General features: G+C 54.5%; 1 protein-coding gene and 1 long non-coding RNA gene across 3 annotated transcripts in view; one reads left to right on the forward strand and one right to left on the reverse strand.

Annotated features, from left to right (window-relative positions):
* Nucleotides 1-168: 168 nt before the first annotated feature.
* On the reverse strand, nucleotides 169-5400 carry LOC118351699 (uncharacterized). The gene is made up of 2 exons (XR_004807566.2): nucleotides 5190-5400; nucleotides 169-3799 (listed from the first exon to the last, which is right to left on the reverse strand). It is a non-coding gene; the product is annotated as an uncharacterized LOC118351699 (long non-coding RNA).
* The window catches only part of ARHGEF18 (Rho/Rac guanine nucleotide exchange factor 18), an 85844-nt gene continuing 63570 nt past the window's right edge, over nucleotides 1499-23772 (forward strand). Inside the window, exons 1-8 of one of the 2 annotated variants that reach the window (XM_025457374.3) lie at nucleotides 1499-1656; nucleotides 12964-13084; nucleotides 19745-20001; nucleotides 20726-20876; nucleotides 21528-21642; nucleotides 22535-22592; nucleotides 22900-22944; nucleotides 23448-23525. In XM_025457374.3, the coding sequence (XP_025313159.3) occupies nucleotides 13070-13084; nucleotides 19745-20001; nucleotides 20726-20876; nucleotides 21528-21642; nucleotides 22535-22592; nucleotides 22900-22944; nucleotides 23448-23525 (719 nt within the window). In that variant the 5' untranslated portion in view covers nucleotides 1499-1656; nucleotides 12964-13069. Of the gene's footprint in view, nucleotides 1657-5491; nucleotides 5636-12963; nucleotides 13085-19744; nucleotides 20002-20725; nucleotides 20877-21527; nucleotides 21643-22534; nucleotides 22593-22899; nucleotides 22945-23447; nucleotides 23526-23772 lie in introns of those variants that run through there. The other variant, XM_025457373.3, reaches the window with a different exon arrangement.

The following is a 23772-nucleotide window of genomic DNA, read 5'->3' on the forward strand; positions in this document are numbered from 1 at the left end:
CTGGGGGTCCACAGGCCTGTTGTGCTTGCGTGTGCCTCTGTGGAGCGCTGCGCCCACATGTGAGTGCCACGAGTCCCCGTGCGTGTGCCGTGTGCAGGGTGTGCTCACCGCTGTCTAGTATCCCTCCACCCAAACAAGTTCAGGGGAAAATGAAGCAAAATAATTAGGGAGGGTTGAATTTCTTTTTATTACAGGAAAACATACTCAACATACATTTACCCCTTTTGCCATTTTTTAGTTCATTTACAGTTCAGTGGCACTAAGTACATGGTGTTAGGGACGCCGGGGTAGCTCAGTGGTTGAGCATCTGCCTTCAGCTCAGGTCGTGATCCTGGGGTCCTGGGTTCAAGTCCCGCATAGGGCTCCCTATGGGGAGCCTGCTTCTCTCTCTGCCTAGGTCTCTACCTCTCTCTGTCTCTCATAAATAAATAAATAAAATCTTTAAAAAAAAAAAAAGTACATGGTGCTGGAGTTCAGTGTTTGTTACTTTCATTCTTTTTTTTTTTTTTTTTTTTTTTTACTTTCGTTTCATAGTTAAATGTTTATGGTGGCAGGAGGTAACACCCAGCCCGCAAAATTCGCAAAATTCGCGATCATGTTACAATGGGCTCTGCGAGCCGGGACGAGCTGGCTGTACCTTATCGGGGCTCCTCCTGGGCACCAGGTGTGTGGTTCCATGTGCCCCCCTTTGCAAGCTGTGGTCACGCCCCTGTGCATGCATCTGCACCCACCTGTCTCTGAGTATAAAGGAGCCTAGGCGTGCCCCACGTGCACCCAGGGGTCTCTGTGGGCAGCACCACTCTGCACACCCCCATGTCTACCTGGACCCACAGATGTCCACATACCCGAATGCCAGGGGACCCGCGTGTCTCTGCAGGAGTCACTGGCCTGAGTATACACTCCAGTGCCCTGCTGGTGCCACGGCTGAGCATCTCCTGCTAACTCCATGCTCAGTGGCATCAGGTTGGCACTGCAATTAGCTCCGTGGGAGCATTTACACCGCAGCAGTCGGCAAATGCAACGTAGCAGGACTTTTTTTTTTTTTTTTCTGATCAGAGAGGTGGTTGTTAAACATTTATCAGAACACGATAGGGACCCAGATGCATCCGTGTGCCCATGTAGCCATGTGTGCACCCAAGCACACGCCAGTGCGGGTTCCTGGGGCATCTGAACACCTGTGTCTCCACGGATACACTTGACTTATGTGTCCCGTGCATCGCCGTGGACCCGTGCACCCGGACGAGGCCCTGGCACCCCGTTCCTCATCAGCAGTTGGTTCCACAGGAAGCTGCTGGGGTGGGGGAGAGGGTGCTGAGGCTCCCCGCCCCGCTCCCCACCCCACCTCTCAGGACACCTGCACATACAGGGCTGAACAGTGGGGGGAGGCTCCCTGCTCTGGAACCCTACCTGCGCTGTCCCCGGACCCCTTGCCTCGGCCCACGGCCAGGGTCGACAGAGGCGCCAAGCAGGCGGGCAGGCAGTTGAGGAAGAGGAAGCTGGGGCAGAGTTGGGTCACCCTGCGGTTCCCAGGGGCCCCGACCGGCCAGTGCTCCCCCTGGGCCTCCTGGAAGCCTTAGCCATGAGTCTTGGGGGCTGCAGGAGCTGGTAGCCAGCCGGGCCGGGGTTCCCACAGCAGCAAAGACAAGCCTCCCTCTGGTGAGTGACCGTCACGGGGGCGTGGGGGACAGATGAACCAAGAGACAGAGCAGCAGTGGGGCCGGGGGCTGGGGGGGTCCCGAGGGGCAGCAGAGGAACCCTCCCCCCCACAGTTTCTCTCCACTTTGCGGCTTGTCTACTTCCTGAGTGGGAGAGGAAGGCTGTTTGACTCCGTGTTTGTTCTGCGGAGGTCTGTGCGCCCCAGAGGTCACCCCAGGGGGCTGGGGCCCACGACACGTGCAGCCCATAAGACAGGAAGATGGAGCCCCTGATAGCCAGAGCCTGCACAGGGGACCCTGACAGGGGCGGATGGGTGTGCTCTCCATGGCAGAGGTACCAGGCATGCTTGGCTTTGTAAACTGGATCCCCCTCACCCTGGGGCAGTGGGGGGGGGGGGCCACGACCTCCCTGAGGCCCCTCTCTGTGGCTTGGGTGTCTGACTTTTTTTTATTATTTTTTTGGGGGGGTGTCTGACTTTTAAAACAAACACTGCCTCATAAGGTTGATGTCTGAGAGCCAGTCGGGAGGAGGGCCCATCCCAATCTTTTGAGGTCACCCAAGGAAGAGGAGGCCCCTCTTCTCGGGCTGCCTAGGTGGAGCTCCAGCACCCCACCCCCCGGAGCGGGAGACAGCCCCTGGCTCCCACAGAGGCCCACCTTGGGGAGCTTCGCCCCCGCCTGTCTGGAGTGGGGTGAAGGGGAGGAAGGCTGCGGTTTGCACAGGGCACACCCAGGCGTGCTTCCGCCCAGCCCCGGGCCACGCAGCCTGCAGGCGGCGTCGTGCACCAATGGGGTCTGGTGGCCCAGGAGCAGCCAGGAGGGGCTGGTCTGGGAGGGGAGAGCGGGCGCCAGGGAGAACCAAGCTGGTGAGTTAGGCTAGGGACATGTGGCGAAAGCCCTGAATGCCCCACTCAGGGTGCTGATTCTCGGGGGTGCTCTGCTGGCCCTGTCACCTGCGGTTCTGAGGAACGGGCTTAACAAGCAAGTGCAACCAAGGGAGGGCCACCCCCACTCTCGGTGACCTGTGAGTTTGCTGGCCTCTGTGATGAGCCCCTCCGGGAGGGCTTCCTGGAGGAAGCAGGCTTTTCACAGCAGTGTCAAACACAAACACATCCGTGTGTCTGTTCTGGGCCACATCTCCACATGTCCCCTTGGGCCCCCAGTGCCCCCGCCGGACACAGGGCTGGACATGGGGCCAGTGCTTGATACTGTCGCTGTGGAGGACGGAGCCCCCGGCCTCTGTGTGCCCAAGGGCAAGTGACTTCACCCTCCGGCCCAGGCTGCTCCTCTGTAAAAGGGTTGTCGCGGGTCTTGCACGTGGAATCTTAACGCGGTGCCTGGCACATCACAGGAGCTCAGGAAATGCTGTCTGTCCTTGAGGCCCGTCCCTGTCCCAAAGCCTCGCGTCAGCGGCCACAGGAGCACTGGCACCTGCCCTCCACCCAGAGGTCCAGGGCGTCCACAGGCACCTGTAGCCGGTCCAGGGAAAAGCGAGTGCTGGGCCCTGGGCAAATCACAGCCCGGAGCACAGCAGAGGGGGCAGAGCCATTCTCTGGGTTTCCAGAGAGTCTGGCCATTTGTGTATGATTGTGTGTGTGTGTGTGTGTGTGTGTGCGTGCATATGTCTGTGTGCACGTGGACATGGGTGTGAAGGTATGTCGGACTAGTGTGTGTACGTCTGCAGTTGTCCATGTGTGCTGGAGCCTGTTGGGTGTTTCTGTGTCTTTCTGTTAGTGAAAGATTCGGGGGTGGGTCACCGACTCGTGAGAGCTCAAGTCCCAAGGGAGGTGTAGATGGGGTCATCAGGGCCGGGGCTCAGGGGGGAAGTGTGAAATGCCCAAGGACAGAGTTTATAGGTCAGACAGAGAAAGGAAAATGAGCCAAGGCGGGAAGGGAGTCTGCTGAATGAGCAGGGGGGAGAAGCTGGAGGCATCGTGGGGGGTGGGGGGATGTTCAGGAAAGAAGGGGTCAAGGCGCCTGGGTGGCTCAGTGGTTGAGCATCTGCCTTTGGCTCAGGTCTCAGTTCGTGATCCTGGGGTCCTGGGATCGAGTCCCTCATCAGGCTCCCCGCACGGAGACTGCTTCTCCCTCTACCTGTGTCTCTGCCTCTCTCTGTGTGTCTCTCATGAATAAATAAATAAAACCTTAAAAAAAGAAAGAAAAGAAAGAAGGGGTCAGAGGCGTCCGGCAAAGGGGAAGCAGAAAAGTGTCCCTTGGATTTAGCCCCTAGAGAGAGCGGGAAGGCTGGAGGGGATGGCAATCAGCCTCCAGGGGCTGTGGGATGGAGCAGGTGCGAGTAGGCAAAGGCAGGCGTGCAGATAACCCTCCAGGAAAGGTCGCTGAAGAGTGACAGCCTTTTCCTCCGAGGGGGCGGTGGGGGCCAGGACGCAAGGAAGGAGACGACCACTGGTGATCGTCTCACCAGTGACAGTGGTTTGGGGCTGGGAGGTCGCAGAAAGGATTCGGGGAGCGCAGGAGGTCAGCAGGGAACAAAGCCACAATTTCTCAGCTCAGGGAGTGAGGATGCAGTAGGGAGGCTGGACCATCAGGGGGCAGCACTGGCCCGGCCACCTGCGGACCCGCGCTTGCACACCCGCCCCCCACCCGCCCCACACACCCAACTCACACGCACACGACCGCGCAGACACACAGAAGCCCGGCACAGCTGTCGGACACAGATAGCCCCCCGTCCAGGTGAGCCTTGCCGCTCCAACCCCACAGATGCCAGCGGGCCCCCAGACACTCAGGTTCCCAGGTGCTTGCTGAACACGCCCAGATAACAATATTCAGCAATAAAAAGGACGGAAATCCTGTTATTTGTGACAACGGGGATGGACTTTGAGGGCATTATGCTCAGTGAGATTAAGTCAGGCAGAGAAAGACAAATCCTGGGCGCTCTCACTTTTAAGAGTGGAATCTGAAAAACAGCCACCAAGCTCCGGGATAAAGAGATGGGATTTGTGGGTTCCAGGAGCAGGGACTGGGGGTGAGGGTGGGGCGCGGGGAGTTGGGAAAAGGAGACCAAAAGGGACAAACTTCCAGCTCCGGGAGAGAGAAGTCCTGGCGATGCACCGCACGGCGTGGTGACTGCTGCGCGCTCTGCTGGAAAAGCTGCTGGGAGAGTAGATCCTAAGAGTTCTCATCCCAAGGAAAAAAAAAGATATTTCTCCTTTTTTCTGTATCTACATGAGGTGATGGATGTTAACTAAACTGGTTGTGGTGGTCATTTCACAGTATGTGTAAGCTAAGTCGTGCTGTGTGCCTTAAATTTATACAGCGCTGTGTGCTCATTATATCTCAATAAAACCGGGGGGGGGGGGGGGAAGCCACCTGGATGTTCCAAATCCCCCCCCAATGTAGGCAGGTTGACACTCAAGATTTGCACTCGAACACACACCCAGAGGCATGGAAATACACACCCTGTGTGCAAAGTTGCAAACACGGTGTCAGAATCACAATGAAAAAAAAAATCATAGACAATGGCACACACACACACACACACACACACACACACTCAGACACATGCAGACTCACCTCAGGACCCGGTCTAGACTCGCTTTCTGAAGACCCCGACGTCCCCACCACTCACACTGCTGTCTTGGGCTCCCCCTGGGAATGTCTTATCCAGCCAGGCTGAGAGGCTAAAGGGTTGAGGAAGGGTAGGGTGGTGTGGGCTGTACGGAGGGCTTGGCCTCCCCCCAGGCTGGAGCCCCCGGGCTCCCCCCCAGCCGAAAACCCCAGCCCCCCTGCCCTACCCCCAGCCTCCCATCAGCTGATGCATCTGGCAGCCCCTGGCTGCAGTCTCCGCCCCTCTTGCTGGCAGCCCCATCCTGGCAGGGATTCCCAGCCAAAGTCCTGCTTCATCCTCTGCTGGTCGCCCACACTCCCGCATGCGTGGGCCCCCATGGCTAACTCGGCGCTCAACCACTCCTGGCCGGCCCTCTCCAAGCTGTGGCTGAGGCGGTGGGCCTTCAAGAGAGGTAAGGGGGCGGGCAGTAGCCAGCAGGCATGTCCCCCCAGGCAGGGCTCCCTTGACAGCCTGGAGCCTTTTCTTGGCCTGGGGCACAGACTTTAGCTGATCCAGCCCCAAATTCCATCATCCCTAGTTCCCCCGGACGCCATAGGACATCACAGGCTTATGGGGTCCCTCTCACTTCAGAGCAACCTTCCCCCCCACCCGGGGCTCAGCCAGGACCTTGTCTCAGGAGATAATTTTGCGGAAAGAGAATCCACCCCGGAACTCCCCCTCTGGGCAGCCTGGTGCCTTCCTGGGGGTTCCTGGTGCTGTTTGCTCCTGGAAGGCGGCAGGATGGAGGCTCGGGGAGGCAGCAAAAAAGAGGAGGTTTGAGACTCCCAGGGGTTCTGGTAGATGCCTCCCTCAAATACACACTCAACATTGGCTGGTGGCAACCCCTTCCCAGGTCCTGGGGCCTCAGTTTACCTCTGTGGGGGCTGGAGAGGCCCCTGTATTATGTCTCCTAAGGTGTGGGTGAATTGTTTTGGCAAAAGGACTCCTCTCCCTAAATCTCAAGGCGAGTTTACCCTTGAGGGTATAACCAGAGAGTGGCCAGGGTCATAGGGCATAGGGGACAGTGTGATGGGAGCCTCCTGGATGTCCCTGCGCCTCTGTGCCTCCCATCTTTGCACGACCCTCCCCTGCCTCACCCAGAACAGCCCCCTGCCACCTGCATGAGTCAAGCACTTGTTCAGGGTGGGGGTGAGTGCTGGTGAAGTGGGAGGCCAATGAGAGGATTCATTAGCTCATTCTGCCCACAGACTCTGTTTGAGGGCCTAATGTGTACCAGGCACCCTGCGTGGGTCAGGAAGGAGATGGGAGTATCAGAGCCCTGGAGGTTGGGGTTGGGGACAGAGAGGGTGGCCCTGGAGGTTGGGATGCAGGAAAAGAGTCGTCAGAACGATGGAAGCTGCTGCCAGTTGTTGAACCGTCGTGAGGTTGAGAGAGGTTGAGTGACTTGCTCGAGGTCACACAGCAAGCCTGTGCCGGAGGAGCCAGGATTTGCAGACAGTTCTATTCCAAGGCTACCTCTGTGGTGTGTTCCGGCCAGTAAGCAAAGCTGCCAGGGTGGGCAGCTGCAGGGCCTGGGGAGGGTTTTTCAATCCACCAGTGGATGGCCATACCAGAGGACTCGTGCATCACCCATGGCCCAGCAAGACGCCTGTCTGTGACCCAGATCCTCATGAAGTTCCACCCACTCCTGGCCTCTCTGCCCACCCCGTCTTCCGGCCCAGGCAGATTGAGACTGATTCACAGGCTGGCAGGTGGGGGAGTGAGCTCAGGGAACCAGCAGTGACTCTTACACCCTTTTATGGCTGGTGCTGCAGGGGCTGATGGTGGAAGAGGCTGCCTACCTAAATCCAGACTCCTTAGAGAGAACCATGGTGTTGGGGAGCAGAGTCTTTATTTAGCTCCGGGGGGTTAGGGAGGCACGAAGGAAGAGGGAGGTTCTGTGCCCCTTTAAGCTCTGTAACTGGCCATCTGGTCATCTAATGGGACTTTCTGGGAAAATGATGGGGTTGGATTTGGGGAAGCAAACAAAGCTGAGGAAAGGGTGGTTGGGACCTGCCACTGCAGCTTCCCCCACTGAATGCATAATGAGTGCATTCTGTGTCCTAACTTGGTTTCCTTCTTGCCTGGCTTCTCCGACTCTGTTCTATCCCCCCTCCATCTATAGCTCTCTCCCCTCATCCCCTCGGAATGGCATCTCCCGAATGTAATGCCTCACTGGCTCTGGACGCTGCCACACTATCTATCCCAACTATCCATCTATGCATGCATGCATCCATCCTTTCGTCCATCCCCCAGCCAGCTAGCCAACTATCCAACCGTGCATCCATGCGTCCATCCATGCATGCATTCATCTAACCAACCGTCTAGCCATCCATCTAATCATCCATCCATTCAACTATCCATCTATCCATCCATCTACCCAGGCATGTATGCACAGATGCATGCATCCATCCATCTAACCATCCATCCACTCATTCACCAGCCAGCCAACCATCCATCCATGCATCCATGTATTTGTGCACATGCATGCATCCATCCATCCACTCATTCATCCATCCATCTAATCATCCATCCATCTACCCATCTAACCATCCATCCATCTAACCACATAACCATCACTTATCTTACCATCTAACCATTCACCCATCTAACTATCCATGCATCCATCCACCAAACAGCCAGCTAGTACCCATTTATTCATGCATCCAGAATCCATCTCCATTTATATAGCCATCTGCCCATTTAACCGTCTATCTGTTCAATCATCTACACATTCATTCATCCAACTATCCATCCATTCATTCATCCAGCAAGCCAGCCCACTAACTATCATCCACCCATCTATCCATCTATCCAACAGTTTATTTACCCATTCATCCAACCATCCACTCATCCATCCATCCAATCATTTATTCACCCACCCACCCATTCATCAGCTAACCACAGGTTAACCTGGTGGTTATAAACCCCCAGCTTTGGAGTTGGAAACACCGGGGTTCACATCCCAACCTCTGCCTCTTACATGACAGACTTAGCACTAGGCAAGGTATATAGGAACTGATCAATACACATAAGATTTTACCACTTGGGGGATCCCTGGGTGGCGCAGCGGTTTGGCGCCTGCCTTTGGCCCAGGGCGCGATCCTGGAGACCCGGGATCGAATCCCACATCGGGCTCCCGGTGCATGGAGCCTGCTTCTCCCTCTGCCTATGTCTCTGCCTCTCTCTCTCTCTCTGTGTGTGAGTATCATAAATAAATAAAAATTAAAAAAAAAAAAAAAAAAAAAAAAAAAAGATTTTACCACTTGGAGCTTGAGGATGTAAAAGTGGGACAGACACAGTACCTGCCCTCATGGACCTCATGGTCTGGAACAGGGATCAACAAGCTTTTTCTATAAAGGGCCAAAGAGTGAATACTTTCAACTTTTCAGGGATCTCTGATGCAATTGCTGAACTCTGCTGTGATAACATGAAAGCAGTCATAGATAATATATACGCAAATGGGCATGACTTGTGCTAACAAAACTTTGTTTATAAAATCAGGTGATGAGCCAGATTTGACCCATGGAACTCCTGGTCCAGAAAGGAACAAGTAAACCAATCACAGTGAAATTATGGTTGACAATCGTTTGTGTGGGAAAACCCCAACAAGAATTGTGGTTGTGTAGGGAGAGAAATAATGGGGGCTGACATTCAGAGTGGCAGGGGAAAGGAGAAGAGAGGATGGAGTGGTGAAATGTCAGGGAGATCAAATTGACAGGGCTTGGTGTCCTGAGGGGTAGTGAGGAGGTAAGACTGGTCTCCCCATTTCTGGCCAGATCACTGGGGAGATAGTGCAGTCACATTACTACAGGGACACAGGAGGAGGACAGAAAACAAAGAGTTTGGTCCTGACATCTTGAGGTTGGGGTATAGGTGGGAATACTAGGCAGCAATGATCAGTGTCCACTGGAGACTATGACTGGAGCCTGAGGGAAGAGAATCTTCCAGCAAAATCAGAGTTCACTGTTCAACATTAAAGTCAGAGCTCAGTCTATGAGCAGTGTCAGGGTTCAGCTTGTGGCACTAGGATGGGAAGTCATTCTATGACACCAGGATCAGGACTGAGCCTATGAGATTAGGATTGGGGCTCAGTCCATGACACCAGGATGGGGCCTTGTCTATGATATTGGGATTGGAGCTCAGTCTATGACACCAAGATGGGGCTAAGTCTCTGATACTGCGACTGGGGCTCAGTCTATGACACCAAGATGGGGCTCAATCTCTGATATTGAGATTGGGGCTCAGTCTATGATACCTGGTTCAAAGTTCAGTCTATGACTCTGGGGATCAGGGCTTATAGTTGGCGACACAAAGATTGGGGTTCAGCAAGGGACACCAGGATGAGAATTGAGTTCATCATCAAAGCCCAGCCCAGCCAGTTCTTGGGTCAGAAGCTTCCATAGAAAGAGCGAACTCATTCCTGACCTTTCACTTTCAGCCTGTGGGTCCCAGACCCACAGAGTTTGCAGATGCAAGGTACAGGCTGTTGAGGCCTCAGGCCTCCATGGGGCCCCTGCCCAGTGAAGCAGGCTGGTCTTTCCTGAAGCCCCTGGGGTGCTTGGTCAAGGGATGGAACTGACCCCTGGGCCAGCTCCTCCTCCCCTCTCAGGCTCGCATCAGCCTCCCAGACTCACCCCCACATCTGGTTTTTCTCCTTCACAGCCTGCTTGTTTTGTTCGGACATTTCTCTGAGTCATACAGGCTGCCTTGGCTTCAGGGTGGGGAAGGCAGGAGATACAAGACCCAAACGAGGTACAGCAGAGCTGAGTCCGTCGGTCCGCCTGGGAAAGCAAGGATGGTGGGAACAAGGACAACATTCTCGCACACTGTGGCAGGCCCGGACATCAAAGGCTCATCTACCTTGAAGGAAATAGAGCTGGAGCCCAAAGGCACCCGCACAATCAAAATTCTGCAAGGGGTCCCGGCTTTTTTTTTTTTTGGCAACAGTTTCACTGAGATAGACTTCACACACTACACAAATCGCCCACTTAAGGTGTACAATTCTATGACTTTGAGTACATCCACAGTGTTATGCACCCATCACCACAATCAATTTTAGAACATTTTCATCTTGGGGATCCCTGGGTGGCTCAACGGTTAGGTGCCGTGTGTCTCATGAATAAATGAATAAAATCTTAAAAAAAAATTTTCATCCCCCCAATAGAAATTCATATCTTCTAGCTATCACTCTACACCCCCCACCCTGTCCCCCCCACAGCCATAGGCAATCACAAATCTGCTTTCCGTGTCTATGGACTCCTCTATTCCAGACATTTTTACAAATGGATAGCGTGTGCTCTTTGTTGACTGACTGCCTTGCTTATGTCTTCAAGATTGATCCCTACCTTGTAGTTGGCATCAGAACTTCATTCCTTTTTTGTTTTAAGATTTTACTTATTTATTCATAAGAGACACACAGAGAGAGGCAGAGACACAGGCAGAGGGAGAAGCAGGTTCCTGCAGGGAGCGCGATGCGGGACTCGATCCTGGGACTGGGATCATGCTCTGAGCCGAAGGCAGACCCTCAGAACCACCACCCAGGCGCCCCAGAACTTTATTCCTTTCAGTGGCTGGATACTCTTCCCCTATATGTCTACACCACATCTTGTGTATCTCTCCACCCAGGGGTGGATAGCTGGGTTATTTCCACCTTCTATTATAAAAAGTGCTGCTGCGAGTGGTCACGTATTAGCTTTTGGGTGGACACACGTCTTCATTTCCTGAGGGGCTATCCCTAGCTGTGGGGTGGCTGGGTCACGTGATAGCTCTGTGATTTTCTTTTTTAAGGGACAGCCACACAGTTTTCCAGTGTCCTTGTGGTTTTGCCCCCTTGTCACCCATCTATTCACAAAGCGTGTATATTGTTTTCTGTTTGACTTGACTGTTTTCTGATGCTCGTGTTCAGAGGCCCTGGCAATTCTTTTTTTTTTTTTTTAAGATTTTATTTATTTATTCATGAGACACACAGAGATAGGCAGAGGGAGAAGCAGACTCCTCGCAGGGAGCCCGATATGGGGCTCGATCCCAGGACCCCGGGATCATGCCCTGAGCTGAAGGCAGATTCTTAACTGCTTAGCCACCCGGGTGCCCAAGGCCCTGGCAATTCTGTATTCACAGTTTCATATTCATAGTCTCATATTCTTTCCTAAAAGAAGGCTCCTCCAGATTGTGTGTGCTTTCAGGGTCCCGAAACTTGGAGCAGTGTTCGCAGATCCACAGCCAGGAGAACAGGGGATGTGAGTGGGTGCAGACAGCCCCGTTGGAATAGAGGGACATCCTTAGCCTTCCCCTCTGCTAGACCCCTTGGAGAAGGAAAAGGAGGTGTTGCTCATAATTACCCTGGATCAACATTAAGTACGACTGTGCCCAACAAACCAGGACATGGGGTCACCCAGCCAGAGGGGACCCAAGCTACCTACCTAACTCCGCACTTTCCAAAAGCACCGGACATCCACTCCCCCACCCCAACTCAGCCCCACCTGAAGCCATCATTGCTCTTACTTAGAACTACCTGGTCTGATCAGCCCCTCCATGTATCCCTCCACTGGTATCCTCTCTCCTCCACCCCTACCCACCTCCCCAGGCTTCTCCTCCAGGCACTGCTCCTGTCACCTCCCTGGTTTCTGCAGAGCCTGGGATGTCTTTGGAAGGGGGATGGAGGAGTGAAGGGAGTCCAGATGTCGAGGCAATGAAATGCACACGAGAGAGGCACCATAGGTTTGGGGTAGACAGAGATTTCTGAAAGGAATACGGTGAGGTCTTCAGGCAGGCAGCTTTAGAGCAGGAGTGGAGGGGAGGGTCTCATGCAGCAAGTCCGGAGGGAGCAAGGACACGGCACAGAAGGAATATCCTGGTGGACATTAGTGGCCAGGCCAAGAGTCTCAATATCCTTCCTGCAGCCAACGAGGAGCCTCCGCAAGGATTTGAATAGGCAGGGGTGACCAGCTCTAGCTGCGGTGTAAGGGGCAGGGGGAGGGAAAAAGGGGACCCTCTCCAAGGGGCTCAGTCCAAGACCTGATATTAAGCCAGAACACCCTCCTGACCTAGAGAGCAAAGAAGGTCACCCAGCACCACACATGCTGGGGTCCTTCATCCTCCCCAAAGCTCTGAGAGGCACTGTCACACCCATCTCCCAGGTGAGGAAACAGCCTCGAGGTGCCTTCCCCAGAGAACACGTACAACCCTTAGTGGCAGGTCCAGGCAAAGGACACAGTCCGCTTGACCCTAAAGTTCTTGTTTTCTCCTCTACCCCATGGCACCCAGCAGCCCCTGAAACTCCAAATACAACATGGGGGCCGAGGGAGACTGAAGTCCCCCCATTAGAGACTCTATTAATGTGGGCATTGGGCACTTGCATCTGATCTTAAGGACCCACTGTACTGAATGAGGGCTTTTTAGCCAGAGCAGGAGCGACCAACTGGTATCATCTCAGGAGTCCACTCTGATTAACCTAAGACAGTGGCTGGAAATGGGGCCTTGGGGGTGGGATCTTAAAGGGATAAACGATCAGCAGGAAAGAGCCTCCTGATTGGATACAAATGTCCACCACAGGCTCAGGACAGGGAGGTGACGGCAGGTATGCTGGCTTAAAAATCATCGAGACCATCTTCCTCCAACCACCCCATCTTACAGAGAAAACTGAGCCCCAGGAAAGCAGTAGCAGGTGCAGGACTCAGACTTCCCGCCCCTCAGCCCTGCCCACTTGGCCCTGACACCTTGTCCCTCCTTTCTCCACAGGTTCTGAGCCCAAGCCGTGTGTCCAGCCTTTGACTCTGGAGCTGCAGCCTCAGCCACCGAGAGCAGCGGCGGACCCTGGAGGCCCGAGCACCCAGACTTCCCCAGCATGGAGGACGAGCAGGCAGGTGTCTGATGGCTGGGACGGGCAGGAGCACATGACCCCAGTGGCAGCAAGTACACTTTGTTTAGCGCGTGCGCTTTACCAGGCACCTTGTGTGCGTAATTTCAGAGAACTCTCGTTAAGACTTGGCAAGGTAGTTATGATCCCATTCGACAGGTGAGGAGACTGGAATCCTTCCTGGAACAAGAGGAGGGAAGGAGGGATAAGAAGAAGGCAGGTGAATGGATGGATGGCAGAAGGAAGAATTGATGGGATGGATAGATGGATGGATGGATGGATGGATGGATGGATGGATGGATGGGACAAAGAAAAGAAGGTTAGACGGGGGTGGGGACGTGGATGGGTGGATGAAATGGGAAGAAAAAAGCTTCCATGGAAGGCTCCGAGCTGGAACATCCCTGCAGAGTGGTCTCAGGTCGGGCTGAGATGGGTGAACCATTATGTCCCCGCATCAACCAGTCGTGGCCTGCGGGCTACCCAGGAAGGGGCCGACAGCCATCTGCTGACAGCCCTCCTAGCGTCTGGGGTGGCAGGTCTTCGCGGAAGGGGGCTCTGGGTGGCATTTTACCCCGCCCCCCACACTAAGGAAGGAGGGTCTGCTCAAGGTACGTTCAGGGCTTTGGACTGAACCCATAGGCTGCAGGCAGTGGGGAGGTGAAGTGGGGATGGGGGAGCTGCGCGCCTGGGGAGGCAGGGACCTGGGGAACACAAGGCCGGGCTCTACCCCTCCCCCATGAGCCCCTCCACCGGCATCCCTGTCATTGTCATCTACTTGGTCACCTGAGCCAGAGGCCATGGAAAGCGCTGTCCCGGTCCCCACATTCCTCCCCATCACTCGAGCCCTGTGAACTTGACCAACCCGGCCTGCTGATGGGCCCCATCTCCCCCTCCACACCTGCAGCCCCAAGCAACTCTTGCCAGGTGTTGGAAGGCACTGGGACCTCTCAAGCCTGCAGGTTTCTGAATGTCCTGTTCTTTAGTCCCCTGGAATGCCCTTGCCTGCAGCCTCAGCCTAGCCAACTCCTATTTGTTCCACATGGCTTTATTCGCTGTCACCTCCTCCAGGAAGGCCCCCTGGTTTGTTTCTTTCTTCCTTGCTTTCTTTGTCTTTATATTTAGTAGGACTTCTTATTGAAATCCTACTGTCTCCTAACTGGTAAGTTGTAGGTTTTTTCTTTCTCTTTTTCCTTATTTTTATGTTTTAAGTAGACTCCATGCCCAACGTGGTGCTTGAACTCACGACCCTGAGATTAAGAGTTAGGTGGTCTACCGACCGAACCAGCCAGGCAACCCAAGATGTAAATCTGTTTAAAATACACGAAACGTGACCAATGTGTGAAACTTGGCCAGTTCAAGAGACCATTTACATGTCATGTGGACCTAATTTTATGTGGTTGGAAATAGGGGGTTTTTTTGGGGGGGGTTGTTTTGGCTATGGAAGCTGTCTAAAGATTGTCTAGCTTTTCCTAATTGAGTTGTACTTTGTAGGTTTTTTACACCAATGATTACCCTGAGTTTTGCACTTTAAAATAGAGATTTTGTTTAAAGATCTTATTTATTAATTCATGAGAGACACAGAGAAAGAGGCAGAGACATAGGCAGAGGGAGAAGCAGGCTCCCTGCAGGGAACCCAATGCGGGACTCAATCCCAGAACCTGGGGATCATAACCTGCGCTGAAGGCAGATAGATGCTCAACTGCTGAGCCACCCAGGAGACCCCAGAGGAGATTTTCTAGGTAAAGTTCCAATCCAGAATTCCTATCCCAGCAGGCCCAGCTGGACACCCCCCGCCCCCCCCGCAGCTCTTCTTCAGCCTGCTTCCCGGAACATCCTATCATACTTGATTATAATAGCTGGATTAAACCACCACTCTTCTCCAACTAGCTCCAGGAGGGCAGGGGATGGACTGTGTGACTGCATCTGACACAGCCATCAATTTCCTCAGAGGAACAGCCCTAACTCCCAAAATATGAAAACAACAACCACTGTAAGATCTGCTTCTCCTGATCCGGGGCTTGCAAGGTGCACACATCATCTCATGGTACCCACACAGCAAGTAATCCTCCAAGAAGGCGGCACCGCACCCACTTTACAGATGAGAATACTGAGACCTGGAGAGGGTTTGGGACTTGCCCGAAGTCACTCTGAGCTAAAAAAAATGATACGAGGGTGCAAACCTTGACTACAGTTTTTCTACCATTTGAGCCAATCAAGAATCATCTGCCCTGTCATTTATTTGCTATTTTGTTTGATACCAATCTCCTTTCTTATCTGATAAGATGGAACTAGAGAAACAGTGTGCCTAAAGTTGCTTTGGCAGGCCATGGCTTACTAATTTACCATGAAATAAATAACCACTCACACTTGTAAAAAACAGTTTATCCGTGTACTACCAAAACTGCACACAGTAAGCCCTTCTGCAGAGTGAGCATTCCTGGGACAGCTCGCCTCTGAGTCTGACCGGGGGAGCCCATCCCCCAAGGCTCCCCAGGATCCACGCAGCAAGAGCCTGGATTTATTGCATCCTCTCTGGGGTGTCAGGGCCGCCATACACTGATTAGTCAGATGCCTGGAAAGGCCCTCATTGGGCCGACTCCCGCCTTTTCTCACTCAGGCAATATTTATGGAGGATAGATTCAGGCTCCCAAGCAAAGGGTGAGGCCTCCCTCGCGCCCCCACCCCATACCTGCTGTTGGGAGCTAGGACAGCCTGTGCCCGCAGCCACCCACCACCCCTGCCACCCCCAGCTCTGGCCAAGTTCCCACTTCTGCCTCCGGTGAGGGAGGCCAGATGCAGGAGAGGGAGAGGGGGCCTGGTCCAGGCCAAGAGGCTGTCCTGACATGTTTATATTTACAGAAGGATAAAAACCAGAGACACAAGAAAACCTTTCGGGCAGTGGCAGAGGAGACGGAGTCATTAGAGGTTGTCCAGGCACCGGGGGTGGGACTGGGGTGATTTGGGGAACGGGGAGACCCGCCAGGAGGCTGCTGCCCAGGTCACAGGAGGGGCAGGCGAGCCTGAGCACGCAGGACCAGAGACATGGGTTCTCCCACAGAGACAGAGGAAGAGGGACCCACGTGTATAAAAGGACAGAGGGAAGAAGCAAAGGCAGAGAAGGAGCAGCCAGGGAGGTGGGAAGGACAAAGATCAACGAGTGCAAAGGAGAGATTCCAGAAAGGGAGGCCATGAGAACAGTACAGCGTGTGCCCCAGAAGTCAAACCCAGAAACACTGCCCACTCCAGCAATTCCACTTCTGGATATCTACCCCAAAAAAGCTGAAAGCAAGGATGGGGAGCCTGGGTGGCTCAGTTGGTTAAGTGTCTGCCTTTGGCTCAGGTCATGACCCCGGGGTCCTGAGATCGAGCCCTGTGTTGGGCTCCCTGTTCATGTTCTCTCTCTCTCTCTCTCTCTCTCTAATAAATAGAGTTGAAAGCAGGGCCTCGAATAGCTATTTGTGTACCCACATTCAAATTCAAAGATTTGGGGGATCCCTGGGTGGCTCAGCGGTTTAGTGCCTGCCTTTGGCCCAGGGCACAATCCTGGAGTCCCGGGATCGAGTCCCACATCGGGCTCCCTGCATGGAGCCTGCTTCTCCCTCCTGTGAATCTGCCTCTCTCTCTATCTATGTCTATCATAAATAAATAAATAAATAAATAATAAATAAATAAATAAATAAATCTTTAAAAAAATAAACAAATTCAAAGATTTAAATGTCAAATAGCACAGTGCTGACAACAGGCTTCACGACAGCCAAAGGTGTCCATCGTGGGATGAATGGGTAAACAACACGTGGTTTAGCTGATTGTCCATACAACGCGCTCCTTGCGGACGAGGGAGTGTTATTCAGCCTTAAAAAGGAATGCAGTTCTTTTTTTTTTTTTTAATTTTTATTTATTCATGATAGGCACACAGTGAGAGAGAGAGAGGCAGAAGACACAGGCAGAGGGAGAAGCAGGCTCCATGCACCGGGAGCCTGACGTGGGATTTGATCCCGGATCTCCAGGATCGCGCCCTGGGCCAAAGGCAGGCGCCAAACCGCTGCGCCACCCAAGGACCCCAAGGAATGCAGTTCTGATCCATGCTAGGATATGGATGAACTTGAAAACATTAATGCTAAGTGAAAGAAGCCAGACACGAAAGGACAAATACTGTAGGAGTCCACTTACACGAGGTCCCTCAAATAGGCAAATTCGTAGACAGGCAGCAGGTTAGAAGTTTCCAGTGTATGCCGCTGAGCTGCACACTCAAAAATGGTCCAAATGGCAAATGTTATGTCGTGTCTATTTTAGCACAGTGACAGAGAAGAAGGGGTAAAAACTATGGAGAGCTCCAAGCCGGTGAGATCAGGAGGGAACAGCCAGATCCTGCATAGCTCCTCCCCTTTCTGGGGACCTTCAACTTTGAATTGGAAGCTTCTCTGAAAATCCCTGATGCCAAGCATTAGCAGGGGCTTCTCTGTTCTCCTTTGCCTGCTGAGGACTGGCCCTCCCTGGCCAAATGGCCCAGGGTTAGGGTTGCAAGATTGAGCAAACAAAATTATAGGATGTCTAGTTAGATTTGAATGTCAAATAGTGCAATGTTTTGGGATGTACTTATGCTACAGAAATATATGTTGTTTACTGAAATTCAAATTTAACTGAGGGCCATGTATTTAATCTGGAAATCGTACCCTAGGGGATTTTTTTTTTTTAAGATTTAATTTCTTTATTAGAGAAAGAGAGAGAGCGTGTGCACCAGGGTTGGGGAGGGATGGAGGGAGAGGGAGAAGACTCTACGCTGAGTGGGGAACCCAACACAAGACTCAATCCCAGGATCCCGAGATCATGACCTGAGCTGAATTCAGAAACTTAACCAATTGAGTCACCCAGGTGCCCCTGGGGGACTTTTTTTTTTTTTTTAAGATTTTATTTATTTTTTCATGACAGACACAGAGAGGGAGGCAGAGACACAGGCAGAGGGAGAAGCAGGCTTCCTGCAGGGACCCAGACGTGGGACTCGATCCCCGGACTCCAGGATCACGCCCTGGGCCCAAGGCAGATGCTCAACCGCTGAGCCACCCAAGGGTCACTGGGGGACTTTTTATTTTTAATCACATTTATTAACATCATCACCAATCTTTTGATTTATTCATTTAAAAAGTAATCTCTAGGGATCCCTGGGTGGTGCAGCGGTTTGGCGCCTGCCTTTGACCCAGGGTGCGCGATCCTGGAGACCCAGAATCGAATCCCACATCGGGCTCCCCGTGCATATGGAGCCTGCTTCTCCCTCTGCCTGTGTCTCTGCCTCTCTCTCTCTCTCTCTCTATCATAAATAAATAAATAAATTTTTAAAAAAGTAATCTCTATGCCCAATATGGGACTTGAACTCATGACCTCAAGATCAAGAGTTGCGTGTTCAGGGCACCGGGGGGGGCTCAATTGCTTAAGCATCCAACTCATGGCTTCAGCTCAGGTCATAATCTCAAGGTTCTGGGATTGAGTCTTGCATCAGGCTCCCTGCATGGAGCTTGCTTTCCCTCTGCCTGTGTCTCTGCCTTTCTCTCTGTGTCTCTCATGAATAAATAAATAAAATCTTTAAAAGCAAGCAAGCAAGCAAGCAAGCAAGCAAGCATGGGGCTTGGATCCAGACAGACCTGTTGGAGTCCCGCTCTGCCATTGGTTGGTGGTGTGATCCAGGGGGAGTCCTCCTTCCTCCTTGAGCCTCAGTCTTCTGATCTGGAAAGTGGGATAACAATGCCCCCTGGTGGGGCTGCTGTGGCATTAGGGATAAGGCGCAATTGGTTCGGGGTGGCAATGTTGGGGCTGCGGCTCCTGGCGCGTGGCGGTCCACATCTGTGCACCTTCCGTGTCTACCAGCACCTGGCACACTACTGCCTCGCGGTGGGTGGTGGCATGAGGCATGTGCTCCCTGGACATCTACCTGTTGGGGAGGGGAAGCTACTGGCTTATGCGCTGAGGTGTCCCAGACTCTGGTAGGAGGGAGCAGGGCCAGGAATAGGGGCCATGAGCCAGGTGAGTGGTACAAGCACAAGGGGCCCGATACTGTCATTATTTCACATTTTGACAATGCACCCATTGTGGATCTCCTTGCTTTACTCTTATATGCGCACCCACATATGATGTTTCTGGATTTCTGGGTGAGAGGGCACCCAGTCTGATTTTGTGCCTGAAGCAAGGTCCTTACTTGCCTCACCCCAGTCCCGGCCAGGGAGGGAGACTTGGGAAGCCAAGAGCCCCATGAGGAGATGCTTCAAGCAGCCCGGGAGCGCGACGGGGAGCCCCGACACTGCCTGAATTCTTGCCATTAGCGTCCAGGGTGACTCCACTCCATGCAGCACTTCTACAAAGTGCACTCAGAGACTTTGAACATTGAACTAGTCGGGGGAGGGGGCAGGGCAGAGGTCATTACGTCCCTTTCCTAAGCCTAGCAGAGGGGAAGTCACCTAGTGAGGTGGAGTCAGGGCTAGAAGCCTGGACTTCCAGCCCCTTCTTTGAGATGAGGCCTTGAGGGACAGGTTAGAGTGCTAAGGGGACAAACCCCCACCTGGCATGAGGAGGGTGCTGAGCCCAGGCTGGACCGGAGGGCGATGGCGGGACTTGGGGCTGGGGCCTCTGCTGCCCTGGGTCAACAGCTTCTTCTCCCCCAACCCTGGCCTGCAGGAGGATGGTATTCCCCAGTTCCGCGACAGCTTGGAGGACCTCAGCCTGGATCTGGGAGCCCTGCAGGGCAGCGAGTATCTCCAGGACCTGGGCCTTGGGGCCTTTGCCGACAGCCAGCCAGAGGGGCCCAGGGACAGTGGCCTCACCAGCGAAGAGGCCGGAGGAGAATCCACGCTCTCCAGCTCAGCAGAGCCGCAGACCCTGCCTCGGAGACGCAGCTGGGAGAGGTCACGGAGCTGCTCTGAGAGCTGGGAAAGGTCAGCCCGCCACTGACACACTCCCAGGAGGGGACAGGGCCCCACCCCCTGCAAGCCACACCGGGGTGTCTGCACTGTCACAGGCAGCCCAAAGGACCCCCTCCTGAGATACACAGAGCCTGTGGGGGCTTGCAAGTCCTCGGCACAGGCAAGCGCTCGCTGAGCGAGTAAGCGTGCACAACCCCAAAATGAAGACTGTGTGCTCACGCTGCAGGCACACACAACCCCAAACACGAGCACTTGCCCATACACACTGGGTATACATGCCCGCAGGCTTGCACACGCACCCCACTCCAACCCATACACAAAAGCCCAAACGTGTGACAAGCACACTGGTCACACACAGATGCACAAAGCCATAGATGCGCTTGTGATTAAAACAGACGTGTGCTTGACTCCACACACAGCAGGAGCCCCAAACAGCAGAGGGGGTACGTTAGCCACCCCCACCTGCCTCCCTCAACCCCTCCCAAGCCACCGCAAATAGAAATCTATTCTGTGTAAAATTGTCATGTCTGCCACGCAAAGACATGGATGTCCCTGCAAGTTCCCAGCAAGGCTCCCCCTGCCACCCCTCTGATATAGGGAGACTGAACACCTCTCTGCATTCTGACCACTCCTCCCTGCCCCAGAAGGATCCACGGCAGGTTCCCCCAGGCCCCTGGAGCTACCACCAGGTGGAAGAAACACACTAAAGACCTGATTTCCTCGTTTCTTCCACCAGGCTCAGCTTCAGTGCCTCAGCTATGAACGAGGGGCCCTGTCTCCCTCGGACACTGGCCAGCCTTGCTCTGAACCAGCCAGGAGAGGATCTGCAGGCCTGGACCAAAGAGTGTCTGTCCAGGGCTGGGACCCCAGCAGAGCACCCAGGCAAGGTGGGTGCAACCTGCAGCCACCCCGACAATAACACAAGTCTGAGCCCAGGGGCCAGTGTGACAGGTGGGAAGGAGCTTCTTACCCATAAGCTGGTGGAACTGACCTGTCACAGCGGGGTTGGCCATGGGGTGGACTGGGGAGTCAAGTCCTGAGATTCCAGCCCAGGCCTGAGGGTTCTTCGTTAGGGTGGGGTCCACAGTAGGGGATGCTCAATTCCAAGCACAAGCCATGATCTAGGAGGCAGGGGAGCTGGTCTCCCCATCTTTGCAGCTGGAAGGAAGCCCCACCCATGGCTGGGTAGATCCGGTCTCAGGTCTGAGATTCCAGCCTCAGGGCTGTGGCCTGTGGCTGGGGCATCTTTGCCCAGGACCACGACCTGGGGAGAAATCCCTGATGGGCTGAAATCTGGAGCATAGAGTTTTGGGGCTCCAGTCCAGAGCCGGGGTAGTCCTTGGCCAGGACTCCAGCCCATGGCTGGGGAAGGTTTGGCTCCAGCCCTCAGCCATGGCTACGGAGATCCATCCCCATGCCCTGTGGCTGAGGGGAGCCCTACCTGCGCCCGGAGGCTGGGGCTGTGGACCCTCCGTCTAGGGAGCCTGCCTGCAGCCCGGGCTGCCTCCCTGGCTTAGCGAGAAGCTTATTCCCCGCAGGAATGTGACAGCCCTGAGAAAAGAGTGAGGTCACGGTCGGTTCCCCTGTCCTTCGATGAGATCAGCTCCCTGGAAATCTCTCGGGCTTTGGAGGTGCCCACTCCAGCTCCTCAAGGTAGCCCAGCCTGGGGGATTCCCTCATTCAAACCAAGAAGGGTAGGGGGTTTCTGCTGGGGGGTTCCCTGGATGGGGCCCCAGATGGGCCTGAGAGGGGAAAGGGCTACTCCTGGAGGGGGCTGAGGGTCCCATGTGCAGGGACTGAGCAGAATTCCTTGGGGAGGGGGGCGGTAGCAGGGTGGGGGAGAGGCAGCCCACATCTGCCCCTCCTCTCCCCCCAGGGCCTCTAGGCAGAGTGGGCGGTGCCACCACCATCTCCTTGCTCCCCTAGGGCTCTTCTGTCTCTACCTCTGGCCTCTTCTTTATCTTCCTCTTTATCTCTGAATCTCCTAAGAGCTTGAGTCTTTCTGCTATCAGATAGACCTGACGTCTAAACCCAAACCTAGCACTTCTAGCAAGTCTCTGAGCCTTGTGGCTTTCTTTATAAGGATGGAGCAATTAGGGGCGCCTGGGTGGCTCAGTCGGTTAACCGTCCCACTCTTGGCCTTGGCTCACGTCCTGATCTCAGGGTCGTGAGATGGAGCCTCATGGTGGCTCCGCACTCAGCTGGGAGTCTGCTTGAGATTCTCTCTCCCTCTCGTTGGCACACTCTCTCTCTCTAAAATAAATCAATATAAAAAAGAGAGAGAGAGAGAATGGAACAATGAGCATATCTCCTTAGGGTTACTTGGGGTGTCCACTGAGTGCACATGTGCAAAGTGCTTAGCACATCAGAAGCCCTCTGGGGACACAGGGGCTCACCTCCAAGCTCTGGCTCACTGCCCTCCTGGCGCCTCCCCTCCCCGAATGGTGAGCCCCATCTGGACAGTCTCTAGTTCTGCAGGGATGGGACACAGGGGGCCCGTGCAGAGGCCCCTCACCTTTACCTCCTGGGTGGGGGCTGCTTCCAGGCCTGGCGCCCCCGGTGCTGGAGTGCATGGAGAAGGACCACGTGGAACCAGAGCATGTGTGAGTGTCTGCCTCATGGTGGGGGAGGGGACCCCAGCAGACAGCCACGGGGTCAAGGCTGGGGTCCCTCCCGAATCCCCCCCTGACCTCCATCTTCTCTCTCCCACACCATCCTTTCCCCAGAGGAGAGACACAGGCCTCTCAGGTTCTGATGTAGCATCAGGGGAGGGGTTGGGTCTCCTGGTCGGGGTCTGCATCGGGACCGGGACCTGGTTGGGCAATCACAGCTCGTCTTGGGGGATATGTCTACACCCCGGGGCAACTGTGAGCTGTTTTTATCCACACTTCCCCTGCCCCCCTGCCCCAGGCTGATTGTCCAGCAGGTGCTTGAAGAACTTCGACATTACCACGGGTGAGTGGGAAGCGGGCAGGTGTGAGGATGCAGGGGTGGGAAGACAGCTGGGGAGGACAAGTAGAGGGAACAGAGTAGGAGTGGATAGGTGGGGAGACAGGTGTGGAGAAGACGGGGAGGCAGGGGGGAAAAAAACAGGGACAGGAGAGGTGGGGGAGGGACAAATGTGCGAAAGGGCAGGGGACACGAGTCGGGGAGGAGCGAGCCCATGAGATAGCTTCGCACAAATGTGAATCGGTGCCTCTTGCCCAAGACACTGCCATTCGCTAGAAAATCTTCCTGACCTGCTGATTTTGTCTGACCAGGATGTGTTACCACCCTCTGCTGGAAAACCAGCCACAGTGACCATGGATAGAGCCCACGGTGGGAGGAATCGTGGCTCCTGGGCACATGGGATGTGGCTCCTGGGCACATGGGAGCGCTGGGCGAGAGAGGCAGGAGATGGGGCAGGATGGGGATGGAGGGGCCGCTGACCCAGGTCTCTGTCCCCTCTGACCCTGCAGGGCTCGGCAGAGAGCTCGTTTGTCCGTCAGCCCCGCAGGAGGCCACTCAAACCTCACCTGGTTTGAGTTCCTGTCTGAGTAAGTATGCTGAGCTACCCCAGCTGGGAGCGTTGGGCCGGGGCCTGCACTGTCTCTGCACATGCTTACCAGTGGGGCTCTGTGCGGGTCCCTAAGCTGGGGGCAGGAGGCCGAGCCCCCATTCTCTCAAGGGAACTGCCAGGGCAAGGGTGGTGGTGGGGCCTGGGGAGGCTCCTCATACACCCTGGGAGGGCAGAGGAAGACTGCCTGGAGGAGGTGACAGCTTGAGCTGGTTTCCAACAAAAGA

This window comes from Canis lupus, chromosome 20 (genome assembly GCF_003254725.2).
Source record: "Canis lupus dingo isolate Sandy chromosome 20, ASM325472v2, whole genome shotgun sequence".
Lineage (NCBI taxonomy): Eukaryota > Metazoa > Chordata > Mammalia > Carnivora > Canidae > Canis > Canis lupus.